Below are 15,799 nucleotides of genomic sequence, written 5' to 3'. Positions count from 1 at the left end.
AGAACCTTGGACACTATTAGGTTCCGTGTTTTCCTGCTTTGTTTTGACGCAACCATGGTAACACGTTGACCTACATTTGAAAAGAGGTAAAAAACGTCTCGTTATCAGTTGAGAGTGCGGAGAACACATTTCGTGTTCGAGTTGCCTCAGAGAGTTTGGTTAAGTTAAGTCGTCAATAAGTACATTTTAAATCATTTCGGGGTTGATAAGGAGATGAATGTTCTAACTTTGTCAGCCCAAATGATTCGAAATGCTGATTTCAAGTCCGCGAATGTCTGCACATTTTCAGACATTTTGATAGTGAATTATGTCATTTTAAAGCTCTCTAAGGACATCTTATCTTGAGAACAGTCGATTTATTTTGATTTTCCTAGGAAAACATTCTCTTAACGGGTTTACTCACACAAACAGCGGCGGTTACACCCGGTTGAACGATGCATTGTACATGTGCCGAATTCAATTCAAGAACATGCACTAAATGCATGTAAAATGCAATATCTATTTCAATTAAATTTGGCAGATTCGAATTAGTTTACATTTCCTGATCTGCATCTTCGACCAAGCCAATCGAATATTCGCACGAGCACTCCTGATATTCGTCAATGGTGTTGGTTGACGTTTCAATAAAAGGTTTGACCATACGAGTGCCGAATCGAATGCGTAATTAGAATTATGTTCATGTATAGCATATCTATTTAAAGGCAATTCACCAAGTCTTGCATAAAGAATCTCTTCCATCTGTGGAAGCTGAGAGAAGTACAACCGAAGACCAGAGAGGTTGAAAAGCTTCTATCATTTTCCACGCGCAGGAAACATTTCGCGCTTTCGCTTCTAGCATTTGAAATAAAAAGAAACCGTTTCAGCATCATTGAGTAAAATGAAACATTTCAATCTGCTTCAGCTCTAGAAGTAAAATCTTATAATATTAGTCGACCCATATGGGAGTATTTTCATTTAAACTGGCATTGATATCGGGTGATTTGAAAAACTTCTCTTCAGGCTGACCATGCTAGAATCCTCACGAGGTTACGCAATCTCTGAAAGATGTGCATTAAGGAATAGAAAATTGAGCACGGCTCGTTGTTGAACACCAGTTGCGACATGTAAAGTTGCATTTGAACAGCATTAAGTATTACAGGAACAGTTTAACATTTCAACAGTGCCCCATGTAAGATAATAATGCCGGCATTATCTTCTTGACCGTCTGGCGACAGTAGGCGTTGTTCGGCTTGTCTTATTGAAGAGGACAAGCAGAACCTTGATGCGAGTGAAATGAGATAATGGTAGTCAACGGTGTAATGTTTGAGAACATATTTTCAAAATATATATACTCCAACGAACAGTTGCACCACATTGTTGCCGTAGGATTGTAGCCCATGGATTTTTGACGCAGATCCCTGGTGCATGTTACAAGAGTATACTTGTTTCAAGGTAGCCGTTGGTAACAATTTGTTGCACGACAAAGTTTTCAACGCAACAATGTTGAGTAAGAGACTGCACAAGGTCCCAATTTAAATTGGTGGTTAATATTCTTGGTTGTTTTGTTTAATTAAATATAATTTATACTGTAGTATGTACGATGAATTACTTTATTTGTTCCATAGCAATGGCTCTGTTATCTTCCAGGCACACAAACCTGACTTCCCTTTTCTTGTATTATTTGACGAGTGGCTCGATGATTTTTTTTTTTCATGTATCAAAATTATTTTTCTGACTGATCAGGGATCTAATTGAAGTTTCAAGTTGCAGTAATTTATAAAGGCTGATCACTTTAACCCAGCCAAGATCGATCTTTGTGATACAAGCAAATGATTTTTTAGTTTTATCCTGAAAACGTGTGAACAAAATGCCCGAGTGTTTCTTTACCCTACTTTTGTTTACATGAACGTTTGATGTTTGTTTTCGCATATTTTGCATGACAGCGGTTGTTCCTTCCTTCGGAAATTTTGCGCGAGAAATTGACGTGCGGCCAGTCATAAATATTGACCTCCTAACAAATGCCATTCGTTTGACTGCAGCATCACCTCATTCACCCTAATCAATACCAGATCCCCACCAATCCAACCTCAATTTACTCTCACGCACCTTTATCCATTTAAATGCACTTCAAACTACCACAAATGAGTTTGTTTCTGACAAACTCGTCATAGTACACCTCAATCGATTCTATTCATTTTCAATCCAATATAACTCACACTTTCACTGCGAATAATTCAGAATTTACTTTCTTTTAATTGATTTATGTTACTATAAGCTTCCGCAGGGTGTTTTCCAATAACTGGGTTCTTGTGTTCAGCCAAGGGCATCAATTTGTAAAGGGTTTATCATTAGGAAAAAAACTTTCGGATTTGAAATTTGGGAAAAGTCTTTGAAAATTATAAGCAAAAGCGCTCAGCGGAGTTGTATCCACGACGTACAGTAGCCGACCGAGGGTTGTAACCAGAAAGGTCAAGGTGACATGAAAGACGCCAATCATAGCTACGACCTTACTCTGTTGATCTTGCAGAATGAAAAGCGACTGAAAATAAACGGTGTACTAAGGGAAGGGGGGTGCTGAGGTAAATGAAATTACGTGACGTCTCTTCTTTTCGTTGGACAATTATTACCATTTTCTTGGAAAATTGAAAATCTTTGAAAACAACAAAAAAAACCCCTCCATGCCATACAGTCATTCAGACTGTAATGTAAATACCCTCTATTGAAGTTTAATTTAAATCTAGCGTTGTTCTATCACAAATCCTGCAATCTGATTGGCTAAGTTACACGCTAACTATTCCTTGATAGTTAATAACGGTGACGAATAAGGCTTCGTCATCGTCAACAATCAAGTGATAGTAATCTCAAGATCTCGAGCAGCTTTAGGCGGGATGTTTACGCTCAACTACAAGTCGAAACGTCAACATATTCATTAGTAAAAGTGACCTCAGCAGATTAAAAAAGAGACTATTGTGCGGCATTATACGCCGTTAGCTATACATAATAAGCTAAATTACGCGCACGTTTTGGTTGGTTCTTTCATGTGATCTATTGGAGCACAGACGCATTGATGACGTCACTATCAATAATGTTTTGACTCTTTATTGCATAAAAAAAAACCAGATTTCATGTTGCCGTGGGTCTGTACAGTAAAAGATCACATAGGACGTAAAAATGTGGTAGGAAGCTCAGTGACACACCCGGCCGCGCCTCTTGGGTCACTTTTTTGTTCTGACCACATTTTGACGTCATCTGTAACTATTACTTATCTATTACGTCACCATCAGTAATACTTTGGCTCTTTATTACATAAAACAAACAGATTCCATGTTGACGTGGGTCTGTACAGTAAAAGATCACAGGAGACGTCAAAATGTGTTAGGAAGCTCAGTGACACACTCGGCTGCGCCACTTTTTGTTCTCATCGCATCTGTAATCTATTACTTAACAGACGTATGGCAACACGGAATCTATATGTTAAACAGTTAATGGACCCACAGAATTAGAAAACAGATAGTTAAGTCTTTCCTAAAAGTTCAACAATGACACCACAATGTCCGGTATATGTGAGATTTCTAATGTATTAGTTTTCTGTTTATTGACCACTAAAATGCATAATTCTTAAATAGAAAGTAACTGAAATCTTGTTTAACTGTTTTGAAGGCCTGATGTCCCCCATGGCAATGTCCAAATCCATTCAGCACCTACTGCAAACTACTGAAAAATAAGAGTGGAACCAAAACAAAGAGCGGAAAATTTTTATATTCCTGGGTTGCTGCTTCATTTAGCAAGTTCAACAGGGATCAAAGAGTTTTCTTACTACAAGTCATATATGTTGGGAATCCAATTCCAATGGTGTAGGTTGTCAGAAAAAGGGAAACGAAAGGAGGAAGGGTCTCTTAGATAAATTCAACGGATATGATCCTGAATCTCTATCTAAGTTAATGTTAGGAAATGAAAGTGAATAGTTGAGTTACCATCAAGATGCATTGTCATAATTTTTGAGAAAGGTATATTTGAAAAGTGTTGTAAATGGTAACCAAAATTCGCTAAACACATGAAGATAAGCAGAGAAAGATAGGAAATAGTGACTGAAATGGTTTTTTCCTAACCTACACTCCCCTCCCTCCCCTTACTTATGAGATCAAGGTAAGGTGTCGTTAGGAAAAGGGAGGGAAGCTCCTTTTGTCAGAAAAAGGGAAAAGAAAGGAGGAAGGGTCTCTTAGATAAATTAAACGGATATGATCCTGAATCTCTATCTAAATTAATGTTAGGAAGTGAAAGTGAATAGTTGAGTTACCATCAAGATGCATTGTTATAATTTTTGAGAAGATTTTTTGAAAAGTGTTGTAAATGGTAACCAAAATTCGCTAAACACATCATGATCAGCGGAAAAAGATAGTGACTGAAATGGTTGTTTCCTAACCTACACTCCCCCCCTCCCTCCCCTTACTTATGAGATCAAGGTAAGGTGTCGTTAGGAAAGGGGAGGGAAGCTCCTTTTCATTTCGTACACGCCCTTTACCTGAATGAGAGTAACATCCCAAAAGCCAAGACCAGAAGGGAAATTGTTATGCCCACTGAAAAGAAAATTAATAAAACGTTATTTTCTGCTGCAATGGTATGCAATGGCCTCTTCTGATACGTCCATTACGTCTAATACGTTAAATTTGCCTCAAATACTCTAAAATATAATTGAACATAATTTAGTTCTGTACCTATTTTAACCACGCTCATACACATCTAAAGCAAAATTTTAAATACAAATAAGGATAATCTCGGTCTGGTTAGGAGCACTGAGCTGCTGAAGGCTCAGTTAAGTCACTTGCTTAACTTGATTGAAAATAACGCATAACCTTCATGTGATGATCTTTCACGAAGCTGGAAAATGCAATCAATGATTGAGTCTTCTTCGTGTTTGCTTAACAACCTATCCCTCAAAATAATCATTTCGAAGCCGTCCAATTGAATATTAAGGGTCACTGCTCTCTGAGAAAGCAAGCCATCCAGAAGTACTATGCGAGTGGGTATTCAAATGGGTTCCTCAAAGGAAACTAAGCACAGAGGTTCTAGGACGCGAACGATGACCGAGAGGAGAATACAACTACTTCCAGTGCATAGCGACGTCAACTAGGCGCTGCCGACTCAAGTTCTGTAGAAAGCAGCAGGTTAAAGAAATCTCAACTGTTTCTCCAAATAAGTTTGCAAATTCTATTTACAATTTCCTTAAACACTCCAGTTGAATGGAATCACTATCTCAACTATCTAAGTCACTATTTCAACTATTTACAGGAATGTGTCCTACCTGCGTCACAGTATTCTACGCAGTCTTTCGTCATCTTTTCCACCTTCAACCCGTTACACTATTTGGCATGTACTGATCCGGCACACACGTTCGCTCGGTAGTATATAATATACAAACTCCAACATGCCGATGGATTTTTGTCCCATATCCCTGATGCATGTTACAAGAGTATACTTGTTTTAAGATAGCCGTCGGTAACGATTTCTTTCAACGCAACAATATTGAATAAATTGGTGGTAAATATTCGCGGTTGTTTTGTTTAATTATTTATAATTTATTCTGTAGTATGTACGATGAATGACTTTATTTGTTCCATAGCAATGGCTTTGTTATCTTCCAGGCACACAAACCTGACTTCCCTTTTCTTGTATTATTTGACGAGTGGTTCGATGATATTTTTTTTTATGTATCAAAATTATTTTTCTGACTGATCAGGGATCTAATTGAAGTTTTAAGTTGCAGTAGTTTAAAGGCTGATCACTTTAACCCAGCCAAGATCGATCTTTGTCGTACAAGCAAATAATTTTTTTAGTTTTATTCTGAAAACGTGTAAAGGCTTTCAAAATAACTGAAGTCTCACAGTTTCGAACCCTTAAGGTCGTCTAACTGTGGTCATAGCTAGAGGTGACAAGCTGAAATTACAGGTTTACACGAGCGTTTCATGTTTTTTCCACATATTTGGCATGACAGCGGTTGCTTCTTTCCTGGGAAATTTTGCGCGAAAAATTGACGTGCAGCCAGTCATAGATATTGATCTCCCGGCAAATGCCCTCCGTTTGACTGCAGCGTCAGCTCATTCACCCCAATCCATACCAGATCCCCACCAATCCAACCTCAATTTACTCTTACGCACCTTTATCCATCTAAATTCACTTTAAACTACCACAATTGATTTTATTTCTGACAAAACGTTTTCAATCTAATCAATTCATACTTTTACTGCGAAGAATTCTAAATTTACTTCATTGACTTATGTTACCCCAAGCTTCTGCGGGGTGTTATGCAATCAATATGGGTTCTTGTGTTCACCCCAGGGCATCAATTTGTAAAGGGTTTATCTTTAGGAAAAACTCAAGGAGCTATCAGATTTTAAATTTGGAATTGGAAAGCAGAAGCGCTCAACGGAGTTGATCCTCGACGTACAGTAGCTTGCGATCCTAGGGTTGTAACCAGAAAGGTAAGGGTGACACTAAAAACGCTAATCATAGCCTCGAACTTACTCTGTTGATCTTGCAGAATGAAAAGCGGCTGGAAATAAACGGTGTACTAAGGGGCGGGGGGGTGCTTAGGTAAATGACGCCATTTCTTTTCATTAGAAAATTATTACCATTTCTTGGAAAATTGACAATCTCTGAAAATGAAAGAAATATATTCCATGCCCCCAAATGCTGATTCAGACTCTAATTTAAGTACCCTCTATTTAATATGAATTTAAAACTAGCGTCGTTCTATCACAACTCTAGCAATCTGATTGGCTAAGTTACCATCGTCAACTATCACGTAATCTAGAGCTCCCCCGCCCCACTCCCCTTTGAACAAATACCCTAGAAGTGAAATATCATCTTAACAGTGAACTGAAACAGCCTAAGACGGGATGCAGGATGTTTACGCACAACTAAAAGTCGAAACATCAACATCTTCATATAAAGTAAAAGTGACCACAGCAGATCAAAAAAGAGACGGTTGTGCAGCATAGTAAGCCGTAAGCTTTACATAATAAGCTAAATTACGCGCACGTTTTGGTTGGTTCTTTCATGTGATCTATTGGAGCACAGACGCATTGATGACGTCACCATCAGTAATGTTTTAACTCTTTATTGCATAAAACAAACAGATGTTGCCGTGGGTCTGGACAGTAAAAGATCACAGAAAACGTCATAATGTGGTAGGAAGCTCAGTGACACACCCGGCTGCGCCTCTTGGGTCACTTCTTTGTTCTCACCACATTTTGGCGTCATCTGTAATCTATTACTTAACAGAAGTATGGCAACACGTTACCATATATGTGAAACATTTAATGGACTCACAGTTTTAGAAAACAGGTAGTTAAATCTTTCAAAAAAGTTTAAGAACGACATCACATTGTCCGGTATACGTGAGATTTCTAATGCATCACTTTTCTGTCTACTGACTACTAAAATACTCGATTCATAAATAGAAAGTAACTGAAATCTTGTTTCCTTGTTTTGAAGGTCTGATGTTCCCCATGGCAATGTCCAAATCCATTCAGCACCTACTGCGAACTGAAAAAACAGAGTGGAACCAAAACAAAAAGCGGAAAAATTTTAATATGCCTGCGTTGCTGCTTCATCAAGCAAGTTGAACAGGGACCAAAGGGTTTTCTTACTACAAGTCATATATGTTGGGAATCCAATTCCACTGATTTAGGTTTTCAGAAAAAGGGAAATGAAAGGAGGAAGGGTATCTAAGATAAATTAAACGGAAATCGTCTGAAATCTTTATCTAAGTTAATGTTTATTTAAGAACTCAATAGGGAAAATGAATAAAGGGGGTAAGTTTCTAAAGAAACTTTGGTACTGCGTCGGTGAGAGAGTATAGCAGGTAATTGAGTGTTAACAACAGAGTTGAAAACGTAAATTGGCCACCGTAAAGAGTAAAAAAGCTGACGTTTCGATCGTTAGCCCTTCTTCGGAGCGATTTGAGGAATTGTGGGTTGTTTGGGTTTATATGCAGAGAGTGGAGCTACGCTATTGGTGGGAATATGGTGCCGAGAAAATAGGAATAAATTAGTTGAATGAAAAGCGCTGGACGAAGGTCTCCGGGCCCTCAAACAATTTTGCGATCATGGCACTGTCAAGGAACCTAGCTCTGAAACACTACTCCGTTTGACCGAACTAGTACTCACACTCGATTGCTTTTCATTCGGTGGTAACTACTGCAAACAAACTAATGGCGTGGCCATAAGTACTAAAATGGGACCCAGCTACGCCAATCTTTTCGTAGGTTTTATTGAACATCAATTTTTTTAGTCAATACCACGGCCCAAAACCTAAACTCTTCTTCCGTTACATTGACGATTGCATCAGCGCTACCTCCTCTACCACAGAGGAACTCACTCAATTTATAACCGTCGTCAATTCCTTTCATCCGGCTCTTAAATATACCTGGGACATTTCCGACACTTCTTTGGCTTTTCTAAACATCCAAATTTCAATTGAAGGCAACAGTTTATGCACTAGTGTTTACTACTAACCTACAGATTCACATAGTTACTTGTTGTATTCATCTTCACATCCATCACACGTCAAGAACTCCATATCTTTTTCACAGTTATCAGACTTCATCGTTTATGTAGTGACGACTCTGATTTTTCAGAAAAATCAGAGGCAATGTGCCAGTTTTTCGATAAACGTGGCTATCCTGTTTCTGTCGTTCAAGCGGGCCACCATCGTGCCCAACAAATTGATCGACAGTCAGCACTACAAACGGCTAAGAAGGAAAGCATTGACCGCAGTCCATTTACTCTTACATTTCACCACCACACAGTTAAATCTATCATTCTTAAAAATGTTAAATTACTCCAAAACGATTCAGAGACTGGCACTATCTTTTCGTAACCCCCTCTTATTTCATTCAAACGTGACAAAAACATAGGCAACTTTTTGGTCAGAAGTTAATTTAAAACCAATGACCAATCTGAAACTTTCAAATGTGCTCTCTCACGATACAAAACTTGTCCTTCATTCATAACGTAGAGAAAATATCGGGACCCAAGTGATCCATTAAGATCACTGATCACTTTCCGTGTACCTCCGCCAATGTTATTTACTGCATAACTTGCATTTATTGCAATAAGTTATACACTGGCGAAACAGGAAGACGACTGGGTGACAGATTCCGAGAACACCTTCGCGACGTGGAAAGAAATGACAAGGACGCATCCAAACCAGTCGCTAGACACTTTAATATCTCTAATCACTCTAAACAGCAAATGGCAGTTTGTGGCCTTTCCTTACATCTAGGCAGCTGGGAAAGCCGCAAAAGACAAGAACAAAAATTTATCTTCCAAATCGGCACCCTTAATCTCCACGGAATCAGCGAGCGCTTTTCATTCAATTAATTTATTCCTGTTTTCTCGTGGCCATATTCCTACCAATAGCGTAGCTCCACTTTCTGCATATAAACCCACACACAACCCATAATTCCTCCAATCGCTCTGACGAAGGGCTGTCGCTTTTTACCCTTTACGGTGGCCAATTTACGTTTTCAACTCAGTTGTTAACACTCAATTACCTAGGAAAATGAATGGTTGAGTTACCATCAAGGCGCAAGATATTTCAAAAGTGTTGTAAATGGTAACCGAAATTCGCTGAACACATCAAAATCAGCAGAGAAAAGTAGGAATAGAAACTGAAATGCTTGTTTCCTCACCTTCCGCCCCTTCCCCCCCTCCCCCCCGTCATCCTTACTCTTAAGATTTTTTGGAGGTAAGCTTGTTTTTACTTCGCACACGTCCTTTACCTGAACGAGAGTAACATCCCAAAAGCCAGGACCAGAAGGGAAACCGTTATACCCACTGAAAAAAAAAAATTTAATAAAACGTTATTTCAGTGCTGCAATGGCCTCATCTGACATGTCCATAACGTCTAATACGTTAAATTTTCCTAAAGTATTCAAAATATAACTTAACAGAACTTTTTTGTGAACTTATTTTAATCACGCTCAAGCACATCTAAATCAAAATTTTAAATATAAATGAAGATAATGTCGGTCTGGTCAGGAGCGCTAAGCTGCTGAAGGCTAATTTAAGTCACCCGCTTAACTCGATTGAAAATAACGCATAACCTGCACAAAGCTGTCACTTAGTTGTAAAATGCAATCGATGATTGCGTCTTATTAATGTATGCCTAGCGACTTATCCCTCAGAATAATCATTTCGTAGCCGTCCAATTGAATATTAAGGAATCACTGCTCTCCGAGAGAACAAGCCATCCAGAAGTACCTTGTGAGCGCTCAAAATAAACCAAATGAAACAGTTTCTTCAAGTTGCTCATCTTGTTTAAGCCAGAAGATAATGGGCACCTCAAAAGGAAACTACGCTCAGAGGTTCTGGGACGCGAAACATGACCGGGAAAGAATACAACTACTTCTAAAGCGTTCCGACGTCAACTAGGCGCTGCAGACACAAGTTCTGTAGAAAGCGCCAGGTTAAAGAAATCTTAACTGCTTCTCCAAATAAGTTTGCAAATGCCATTTACAATTTCCTTAAATACTCCTGTCGAATGGAATCACTATCTCAACTATCTAAGTCACTATTTCAACTATTTACAGGATTGCGTCTTACCCGCGCCACAGTATTCTACGCAGTCTTTCGTCATCTTTTCCACCTTAAACCCGTTACAGCTGTATTCATCCGGCACACACGTTCGCTCGATAGTGATCTGACCGCCAGCCCCACTACACTTTTCGCATTCGCCTTCTTTGGCTTTCCAGTCCTTTAAGTCAACACCTGTGACATCATTTTGAATCAAAATCAGCGAGCAGAGGGAAAACACAATCATTAACAAACTTTGCAGTAATACACCTAAGGCAGAAACTTACTGCAAGGGAGAAACTGCCAAGATCCTAACGTGCCAAGTTTATATCCAGCATTTCAAATATGTCATTACTTAACTTTTCAAATCAGTTTTACTTTTGTCTCATTTCCATTATTAGCACATACCACACAGGTGAATTGTACTTTTCGCAGGCACTGATTTGTTAGTTCGGGAGAGATTAGCGAGTACTATTTACCTCCGTGTGGTGGACTGACAAGCTGTATTTTAGGTCAGGAGTATTTCTAATCCACATTATTCAATAACAAAATGATCAACAAGGGAGACATTTCAGTCGTTTAGTCATTATACACTGACCTTTGGGTTTAAATTCAGCACCCTCACTCATAACCTTCAAATCACGAAAGAGACCAGTCTTCAATTTTTCTGTAAACACCTCCTCGATCAAACCACCTTCTTTTTCCTTCACAACCAAGCATAATTTCGCTTCCACGCCAACTTTGCCGTCTTTTTCCACGAATTTCACTTCTGATACTTTGACGTTGTAGTACTTTTTGGAATCATTGTAAAGGTATTCCATCTACAGGATAGGAGTAATCACGTGGGTGTTAAGGCCATTGCGACGCTCATTAATCAGATATTGGGTATACGAACTCAAGTTGCAAAATAAAAACTTGTGTATCCAGTCTGAAACAATAGCACCTCTCCTTTACATATATGTATGCATTTTCTTTTCAGTTCCACCTTCGATTCCCTTAGTGCCCGTGATGATTTACTATCGGTAACCGCCAACCCTACCCCTTCCCCCTTCCCCCTTCCCCACACTCCCCTGCCCCTGCCCCTGCCCCACCTCCCCCCTTTCCTCTTCTCTCCCCTCTGCTCTCTAACCAGCTGCTGTTATACATACTTTCTTAAACGATAGCATGTTTGGTTAGGTTTTCACAGATATCAGGGAAATCAAACCGTCGAAAGTTTCGTGCCTAAAAGTTGAGAAGTGATGCAGGCATATTTCTGAGTTATTGAGCATATTTAAGTCTCCAATGAGTTATTGAGCATAATTCTAAGTTATTGAGCATCAAACAGAGCTGGGTTGGAGCTCCAAATTCATTCGTAAGAACAGTCTTCTGAAAAAATCGTGAGAAAAGCAGTTTCAGCCACGTTTTCATGTCCAAATAGCTTTTACGGCCTTTTCATGCTTTCTTCGCCGTGGTTATGGAAGAAAAAATCTTCCCTTGGTGACATTTTTGGCACAGAAATATTCCAGTTTCGATTAGGGAATGATCTGCTACAAAACTTCACTAAACTTTGACTTGGACTCTACAATAATAAACGTGAACGTGGATTTCCCCTCATCGAACAAATGATCGAGAAGTCGCGTTAAACAGAAGCCAGTAAATGGACTTACTGCCATGGATGTCATATTTTTCAAAGCTTTGAACTCATTTGACACAGAGGCTTTAAGGGATTCATTCCACACTCGGTCTGCCACAAAACTAATCATCGCACAAGCTAAAGAAGAACAAACGTTAGTACGCTCCTAAAGGATACGAAAACATAACAATAAGAGTGAATTAACAGTACATTAGGATTTAACAACAAACTTCAATTTCATCGACTGAATCTTTTAATCAGCTGGATTTGTCGTCATGTGCACAAAAAAACTATATTTGATTTAATTTTGGTCGCCAAAGCACATGCATAATGCGACTTCTGAATCATATTCCGCACCTCTGCCGTTCAGTAACCTTTAACTCCCTGAAACTTATTGCTTGAAAATTCTCCTCTCTCGCTGCTACACATTTCTTTGTAACAGAATTTGTCATGAGAATTTGGTGTTAGATCAAGATAACAACTTCTATCTGATAAGTTTGAGTATACTCATGACCTGTTTGCTGGATAATTTATGGATATTGTAGGGAGAAGCTTTACCTTAATCACTTCTGGGAGGTACAGGGTTAAAGTGCACGTCGATGGATGTGCTCTCTCTCATGTCATTAGAAAAAGCTGCCTTCTACTTAAATTCTTAGCTTGATTGCCATTTGTTTATTTATTTGTCAACTTTTCAAGAAATTTTTAGACAGGAAACCGGGCAGAATTCTCAGAAATTAAAATAAAAAATTTGTTTTGTCAACAAAAACAGACAATCAAGTTACAAAAAAAATATCGATTGGTTTGTCATTGCCTTGAAAGGCGACTTGGAAATAAGCATCGCAGATAAGTAAGCCCAGAAATGATTAGAAGCACCAAGAAACTGATAAATAAGCTTACTTGGCTTCATTGATTTTGTGGTTGGTGTGGTTTCCCCTTTTTTTGTGGTACTTTGCGTCGGCTTGGTGTCGTTGGGTACTTTTGTTGTAGGTTGTGCTGCTTGTGATGACATGGGCGCCATAGTGTAAGATGCAGTCGGTGATGGCTTTACAACAGTCGAATTCTGTCCCAGGGCTTCTGGAAACCAATGGTTAGATTTGAGAAAGATGAAGAGAGGGGGGGAGGTTGAAAATACGGAGAAGAGGGGGGGGGGGGGAGAAGAAGAAGATGTTGTTCACATGCACAAGACCTGATTCTTTCTCAGAAACGTGTTGAAAATGAATACAACTCATAGGAGACGAAAGGGGTTAATGGCCAAACTGTTAACTCTCGATCTCGAACTCCAATTGCCGCCATCTATAAACAGTCCAGCGAGTTTTTGAAAAAAGAACAAAATATGTTTACACAAAGTTATGTAACACAAGAAAATAATGATCTTAAATTTATTCCATGATTCATTTCATAGCTTTTGGATTCCAGCGGAGGAGAATTTTAACCAATCAAAAAATATTCTGTCATTCCAAGAACATATTGAAATTTCCTTAGCTCTGCTACCATCTCTCCTTTTATTTTTTTGAAAATTTTGTCTGAAAAAGAATGTAGGAATATTTTAGGATGTTGCGTCAGCCGCTGCACAAGCACTTGCCTCATGACAATACTACGATCGAAGTACGTTTAATACCGAGTGATATATTGCCAACCGTTCAAAAGCAAACGCAAATGTCAAGTAAATATAAATATATACATAGCATTCAGTCAAGTAAATAGATGTAACCTAACTCTTTCATAAACATTCATTTTTTCATTACATGGCAACTCTATAACTCTTACGTCATAACGTCAGTTACATGTCGCCAAATACACGTGGCGTGAATTTGAAGCAGGAACCAAGTAAGGCTCCATACATAATCGAAAAACTTTGGTATGAGATGAGCCATGGGAAACGTTTAATGACCCTTTATTCTAGAATAAGGTTTTAGCGTGTCGGTGCTGATTAAAATCTGGTAAGTTTTCTAACATCCTCATAGAGAAAAGTCCTGAAATTTAGTTATTTGCCACCCCTCCCTCTCCACCCACTGTGAAGAGTGGGGGACTTGACCGTGAAAAAAAAGTCAAGACTCGCGACGGTGAAACGTAAAATGAGTCCGCAACAACTCTTTTCTAATAAATCTTAAATACCAAAGGTAACTGACTCAATTTAATGAATAGGGCTAAAGAAATGTTTTCTTTTATAATGCAACCAATCGGTTTTCGTCGAGGACATTTGGTAACCAAAGAAATTGAGGACAACCAAAGTTTGAAACGATGCGCTATTTAGAATGATTAGTTACTGTTCCGTTTATGCGACCAAAAGATGCAACTAACATTGCTTCTCAGTCGCTACGACCTCTTCAAAGCTATTATAGGTTGAAAAACAACTAAATCCACGTTCTCTAAAAACAAAAACGGGAAATTGACTTCTGAGATCGAAATTAGGATGCCTACAACAGAAACCAACGATAAACGTATTCAGATCTTTAACTTTTCTGTCCGAAAGGTAGAGCGAAGGAAACTTGACATTTCGTTGTTTGCTGTTCGCTTTAACATGTTCCCAAAGAATCCTACTAATAGGTCGATCTCAGCATTTAAATGTTTCTCAGTTGCTTCGCATTAAGTGAAAGAGTAATTCAAGAGAAACTGTTTTCTTTCATAAGGCGAAAACGTCATGACTCATCCTTCTTGTAAGTCCACGACGAGAACGCGTTAAATTTTACCGACATACCTTGTGCGAAGGATAACCCCACAAATATGAACACAGTTATGTGCTCAGGAAACATGTTTCCAGCGACTGATTAGTTCGAAACGAAGCAAAGCAAGCGGTGAACACAGCTTTTTAACAGCGTCCTCTAAGAAACGTGACACCTAGTACCTTGGACATTAACTTCCGTGTTTACCTGCTTTGTTTTGGCGTAACCATGGTAACACATTGACATACTTTTGAAGATAGGTAAAACACCTGTCGGTATCAGTTGAGAGTACGGAGATCACATTTCTTATTCGGGGTTGATGGAGAGACGAATGTTTCTAACCTAGTCAGCCAGAATGATTCGAAATGCTGACGTCAAGTCTGTGGTTGTCTGCATTTTGTAATACTTGCAGACATTTTGACAAAGAATTATTTCATTTAAAAGCCGTGTTTACCTCGCTCTCTAACGACACCTCATCTTACGAACAGTAGATCAACTAAGATTTTCCTTGGAAAACATTCTCTCATCGAGTTTACGCACAAAAACAGCGGCGGTTACACTCGGTTGAACCATGCATTGTACATCTGTCGAATTCAATTCAAGAATATGCACTAAATGCAAATAAAATGCAATGTCTGTTTGAATTACGTTTGGCAGTTTCGAATCAGATGACATTTCCTGATCTGCATCTTCGACTAAGCCAATCAAATATTCGCAGGAGCACTCTAGATATTCGTCAATAGTGTTGGTTGACGTTTCAATAAAAGGTTTGACCGTACGAGTGCCGAATCGAATGCGTAATTAGATTTACGTTCATGTATACCATATCTATTTAAAGGCAATTAGCCAAGTCCTGCATAAAGAATCTTTCCCATCTGTAGAAGCCGAGAGAAGTACTACCAAAGACCAGACATTGAAAAGCTTCTATCATTTTCCACGTGCTGGAAGCATTTCGCGCTTTCGCTTCT

The 15,799-nt window shown here is 38.8% G+C and overlaps 1 protein-coding gene across 3 annotated transcripts; it reads right to left on the bottom strand.

Moving 5' to 3' along the window:
* Positions 1-7,080: 7,080 nt before the first annotated feature.
* Positions 7,081-15,428, bottom strand: LOC131773444 (uncharacterized). Of its 3 annotated transcripts, none has more exons than XM_066164466.1 (7): positions 15,286-15,428; positions 13,066-13,242; positions 12,203-12,306; positions 11,155-11,377; positions 10,587-10,751; positions 9,764-9,818; positions 7,081-7,524 (listed from the first exon to the last, which is right to left on the bottom strand). In XM_066164466.1, the coding sequence occupies exons 2-7, from the start codon at positions 13,184-13,186 to the stop codon at positions 7,515-7,517; spliced, it is 678 nt and encodes a 225-aa protein (XP_066020563.1). In that variant the 5' UTR covers positions 13,187-13,242; positions 15,286-15,428; the 3' UTR covers positions 7,081-7,514. The 3 variants fall into 3 exon arrangements, with proteins under 3 accessions (XP_066020563.1, XP_066020562.1, XP_066020561.1); XM_066164465.1 differs by lacking the exon at positions 15,286-15,428 and adding an exon at positions 14,867-15,028 and having other exon boundaries at positions 13,066-13,239; XM_066164464.1 differs by lacking the exon at positions 15,286-15,428 and adding an exon at positions 14,867-15,027.
* Between the last annotated feature and the right edge of the window lie 371 nt (positions 15,429-15,799).

Source organism: Pocillopora verrucosa, chromosome 3 (assembly GCF_036669915.1).
Source record: "Pocillopora verrucosa isolate sample1 chromosome 3, ASM3666991v2, whole genome shotgun sequence".
NCBI lineage: Eukaryota > Metazoa > Cnidaria > Anthozoa > Scleractinia > Pocilloporidae > Pocillopora > Pocillopora verrucosa.
This window is presented reverse-complemented; position numbering and strand designations above follow the sequence as displayed.

Coding starts and splice junctions, on each gene's coding strand:
- LOC131773444 (XM_066164464.1), bottom strand. CDS start 14,921: ATGTTTCCTGAGCACATAACTGTGTTCATATTTGTGGGGTTATCCTTC. Junction 12,307..13,065: donor CACAAAATCAATGAAGCCAA/GTAAGCTTATTT, acceptor GTTCTTCTTTAG/CTTGTGCGATGATTAGTTTT. Junction 11,378..12,202: donor AAAATATGACATCCATGGCA/GTAAGTCCATTT, acceptor CCTATCCTGTAG/ATGGAATACCTTTACAATGA.